This window comes from Nerophis ophidion, linkage group LG23 (assembly GCF_033978795.1).
Source record: "Nerophis ophidion isolate RoL-2023_Sa linkage group LG23, RoL_Noph_v1.0, whole genome shotgun sequence".
Classification (NCBI taxonomy): Eukaryota; Metazoa; Chordata; class Actinopteri; order Syngnathiformes; family Syngnathidae; genus Nerophis; species Nerophis ophidion.
In genome coordinates, this window is record NC_084633.1 from 29,141,712 (window position 1) to 29,146,909 (window position 5,198).

Genomic DNA, 5,198 nt, shown 5'->3' on the forward strand with positions numbered 1-5,198 from the left:
TATATACATATATATATATATATATATATATTATACTAATAAATCATATTCGGTACTATACCAAATCTAAAAAGTACTCGGGAAGACGTGCTTTAAGACATGGCTAGCTAGCAAGCAGCGAACATCAATCCGCTGTCGGCAGTGTTTTAGTTACTTAAAAATCACTAATCCTCACCAACATGGTGACAAATAAAGTACGTTTCTTACAAGTATCCTTGCAGGACGAGAAATAGCTAAACATACTTCACTGCACACCATTGCAGGATACAATATCTCACCTGCATCACAATGTAAACAAACGCTATGGGTGGATCTACACCTGACATCCAGTATAATGATACCAAGTTCAGGAGCGTATCTAGGCGATACTACTATGATTAATATTACATTTTATTAAAATTGTAGATAGAACATGTTAAAAGAGAAAGTAAGCAGATATTAACAGTAAATGAACAAGTAGATTAATAATTCATCTTCTACCAGTCTTCAATTACGTAGGTGCTACACCCCTGAATGTAATACAGAAGGAAAAGGATACTACGAGACAAGAGCAGATGGATTATTATATTGTACGGATTAAACGTTGTGATAGTTTGCCATATCGATTTATACTAGGGGTCATACTCTTTCATTTCCTCTCTCAGGATTAATTATCTCAGACTGTTTTATATTTGGTGTGTCAAGTTTTTTTCTCTCCAGCACAACAGGACGGACTCTTCTCAAGAGGTGAAGGATTGCAATCTTTCTGGACGCCATTCAGCCAGTAATTTTGACTTCTTCATGGTGTGAATGATTACAAGACCAAAACGAATGTGACTGAGCAAACTTTTTTTTTTTTTTTAAACGAAGAAATGAAGCGCAAGTTGTTTTAAATAATTTATTCACAAACAAATGCAAAAATATAATTATTTAAATAGACTTTTTGGGAATGAATGTATAAAACAGTCAACAGAATTAAAATTATTTTGATGATGTCATATTCTGTGATGTAAGAATGGAGGGAGGAGATGAGTGGTGCTCCTGCTTCATGGGCACAAACTGCATCATCTTCTGCAAAGACAATATATCATTGATATACTCCAACAAAAGGAACTGTACATTAGAAGAAGGGACACCACTCACCTAGAAGTTCATGAAGGTTGCGATGTAGTCCATGTCCTCCACAGCCCTTAGGATGCACTCTCGTGAAGTGAACGTGCTTCGGTCAAAGTCCAGCAGGGGAAAGCTTTCAGAGTGGCGGACAAAACTTCTAAAAAGGCTTTCCACCACTCGCCAGGCCACCGAGGAGCAGATGTAGAGCAGACGGTCTTCATCAACATGCTGGCTGAGGCAGGAGCAAGAAGTCAGAGCGTCTTCCAGCATTCTGCCAACGCCCAAGCTGGCCGTCTCAGCCCTTCTCCTCAAAGACTCCGCACTGGAGTCCCCAACAGCGGGTGTCAGGAAAACCCTGACGACATGATCCACCACCTCTCTCACCAGGTGGATGCTTCGGCGTCGGAGCTCTGTGAGCAGCGTCACTTCCTGGATCCAGCTGATGTTGGAGCTGCTCAAAATCTTCTGCAGCTCGTGAAGCAGATACCGGAGGAAGCTCTCCACTTCTTGCTCCGTTTTGGGACACACCACTGCCAGGAACATTTGGAGACCGTCCAGTGTGACCTTTTTAAGGAGAGACAAAGAAGTGAGTGAGTAGTTCCAGAACATTCAGCAAAGACAGAAAAAAAACTGTCCATACCCTCCTCCCGAGCAGCTGTGAAAGCCGTATCTCTTCATGAAGTTCCTCGCGCACTTTTTCCTCCAGTTGGTTCAGAGAGAGGAAGCCTGCTCTGATCCATTCCTGGACACATCAACCAATCACTATTTAGCAATCTTTAGTTTCATGTACTCTTATTACATATTCCGTAATCACCAATTCAACATGGATGGTCCTCATTCCCATCATCTGGAACCTTTAAAACAAATACACAAATATTATCTCCTTTTCAGACATTTTTATACCAGGACTACCTCCTACTCACTTTTTGTGGAAGTTCGTCTTAGCCAGGCGCCATTGCTTCATGTGATGCACCGAGATATGCCTGGGAACTTCATTCCTCTGTTTCATGAGCACAAACTGCCTCATAAGCATCTTCTGCAAACACAAGGGTGATACAGGTTAATTCTGTACTGCATAGAGAAGAGATGTGTTGAAATAAGCAGTGAGCACACTATTTACCTCCCGAATGTCATGCTTGAAAGGAGCCCTATAGGAAAGAAAATGAGAAGAAACTTTAGATGTTGCTGACTAAGCATCCCCCTGTGATGAAAATGATTGCGGGACAGATATCAAGCAATAATGTACACCAAAAATTATTCCTTCTACTTGAACATGTTCAATATTCCAATATGTTATGACTAAAAAAATAGAATAGAACACTTGTTTGAATCAAACATATTTGTGTACTTTTAACAATATAAAAATACAATACAGTACAATTTCCATAACTTTTTATTACATACACTTACAACGCAAAAAAAAGCCAATACCAGTGCAATGTACTAAATCACTATTATGCAAATAATTAATAAAAAGGTTTGTGACAAAATGCAGCTCCACACTGCTGTCGCTTCAACATATCACTGGCACCAGGTGGATTATGAATTTCTTTTATTACAGTGTCCTGCATAACATTGCAATTTGTGCGACTGAGTCCACTTGGGTCACGGGATTCTCAGTTTGGAGGCGTCACAGTTCTGATGTTTGACATAATAAAACACCGTTTCATTGTACAAACATGTTACATTTGGGTGTGATCGTATAGTGTTTAAACCAAATCTTCATACTAATTTTCATATTCATTTCTCCATTGGTTTCACATTTACTGACAATGGTGTACTCAAATTAACAATAATTCTTGTTTTTATATGCAAAATACACAGTAAATTTACAGAGACTACATTTTACAGGATGTCCCTAAACACACCTCGCATCCAAAATGGCTGCTTCAAACCATGCGTTTGATCAACCAGGCTACGGCCTAGCCAAGCTTCCATTAGCATCATAATAATAGGTGAGGACAAATATGTAAACAACCAAACAAACACAGTGGCATGAAATATAATGTTACCTGCAAAACAGTGCAAATTGTGAGACTGTGAGTCCACTTGGGTCACTGGATTCTCTAAATAACACAAAAATCACCAATTAGTTTACACAGCAAAAGTGTGTTATTGTCTTTAAAATATCACTCCAGGATACAGTTTTGGTCAATACCAATTAGCGAACCTTTTTATGTGTCTGTTACAAAGTACTAATCAAAATATAAACAGTCAATATTCACTAATTAGTAATCAATCCCGGACAATACAATAACGTGTCTCACCAGTTTGCAGGCGTCACAGTTCTGAGCACTTCCCACAGGTAACCGTAGATACCACTTGTCGCCAGCAACAGGCGCTGTTGCAACACTTCATTCATAATTTAATCAAGCATAAGGATATTCTGTTTTCTACACCGTTACATATATGTAATGTATGTGTAAAAATAGACAATTGAAAAGCACAAAAAAATATCGATCCTTTTACGCTAATTTAAATGCGATATTGATGTAGCCCTGATATCACCACTATAGACACTGGGATCATTCTAGCCCTCATCACCACCACAACGCACACAAGATGGAGCTCTCCCCCCGCCTGTCAACGACAACAGGTTATGTATTTATTTTACCACTGAATTAATGTTGATAGTGCTTTATATTATAACACTGGCTCAATTAGAACAAAAAGCCGTTTCCTAACCGCCGTTAAGTTCGTTACCGACTGAAGTTAAAGTAGTTAGCAAGCTAGCCTTGCTAGCATGATGCGTCAGTTTAAAATGCTCGTTTTAAGGTTCGTAAACTTAGCGACAACAATACAATTGTTGCACAAAAGTCGACGGTGTCGAATAATATTTGTTATGGTCACCATTTAAAACAACTTATCTTCAAGTGCAATTGGGAAGGTTCCAGACTTGATATTTTGTAATTAGTGCACACCTGATTCTGAAGGCATCAATCAAGCAAGTTGTACCTGTTTAAAGTTTCAAACTTGAATTTCATCGCTTCATCAAGTGAAGTAGAAATAGCGTGCAAATTAAGTTTTCTTTGCATTTAAAATACTTACACTTGGGCGTGATTGAATCAAGAGTAATGTGAAAAGTTGTCTTACCTGATGAATGAAAAGGCGATCATTGTTGAAAAAGTGACGATGTTGAACTTCAGCTTCTGCTCGATTTGGATCCCAACTGAGTTCTGACTGGATTGCTTTTGAAATGCGGACTTTTATTTGATTCTGACATGTCCGTTACAAAGACCTCTTTCAAGTCAAAGACACGCCCTCCTTGATGAAGTATCTCTCCAACTCAGGAGGATCTACTTTTTTTTTTCAACAACTGATTGGAGATCAAAGTTTCACGTACACAATTTCCAAATGTGTGTCATATACACTTCAAAAACTGAAATTTAAGTAAGATTGGATATCTCAAATAAGGGTGATATTTGCTTATTTTCTGTATAATAAGATAATTCTTCTCACTAAACAGATTTGATGTTAGTGTTTTACTTGTTTTAAGTATTTTGGTCCTAAATTATCTTAGTAAGATATTACAGCTTGTTGCTGATATTTGATGACCTATATTGAGTAAAACATGCTTGAAACTAGAATATCAACTGTTACAAAGCTGTGTCATCAACACTCACAAGAATAAAATTACTTTTTTAAGTAATAATTTCTTATTTCAAGCATGACAAAAAAAAATCATGATGCTGAGCGCATATCAATATGTCAAGATAATGGCACTAGCATTTACTTAATTTAAGAATATTTTTCAACATATTGAGCAAAAAAGTCTCTTTTTTCTAACAAGAAAAGTACACTTATTAGTGAGAATATACTTATTTTAAGGTATTTTGGGTTCACTGAGGTTAGCTAATTTTACTTGTTTTGGAAAGTCTTGACAAGCCGAATTTTCTTGTTTTATTGGCAGATAATTTTGTTTAGTTCAAATAAAATACCCCTCATTTCTGTATTTTTTTCTTGTTTTTGAACACCAAATTTTTGCAAGGTAGGTATGTGCATCAAAAATATTATTAGATATGTCTTGTAAATATGATTCATGAATTGTGATATATTAATCATTTGATAAATACTAAGACATTTATGGTCCTATAAAACCAGTGATA

At 37.1% G+C, this 5,198-nt stretch overlaps 1 protein-coding gene across 1 annotated transcript; it reads right to left on the reverse strand.

Moving 5' to 3' along the window:
* Nucleotides 1–916: 916 nt before the first annotated feature.
* LOC133541880 (uncharacterized) lies at nucleotides 917–4,267 on the reverse strand. Its single transcript, XM_061885600.1, has 8 exons — nucleotides 4,186–4,267; nucleotides 3,105–3,158; nucleotides 2,213–2,240; nucleotides 2,016–2,128; nucleotides 1,907–1,946; nucleotides 1,733–1,834; nucleotides 1,123–1,656; nucleotides 917–1,050 (listed from the first exon to the last, which is right to left on the reverse strand). Exons 1-7 carry the CDS (start codon nucleotides 4,206–4,208, stop codon nucleotides 1,123–1,125), a joined length of 894 nt encoding a protein of 297 aa, XP_061741584.1. The 5' UTR covers nucleotides 4,209–4,267; the 3' UTR covers nucleotides 917–1,050.
* Between the last annotated feature and the right edge of the window lie 931 nt (nucleotides 4,268–5,198).

Bases quoted from the DNA above. Each gene is read 5' to 3' on its own strand.
- LOC133541880 (XM_061885600.1), bottom strand. From the start codon at position 4,208: ATGATCGCCTTTTCATTCATCAG. The intron at 2,241-3,104 runs GTAACATTATAT...TCTTTCCTATAG, and splicing joins CAATTTGCACTGTTTTGCAG to GGCTCCTTTCAAGCATGACA. The intron at 1,947-2,015 runs GTGAGTAGGAGG...TTTGTTTTAAAG, and splicing joins AAGACGAACTTCCACAAAAA to GTTCCAGATGATGGGAATGA.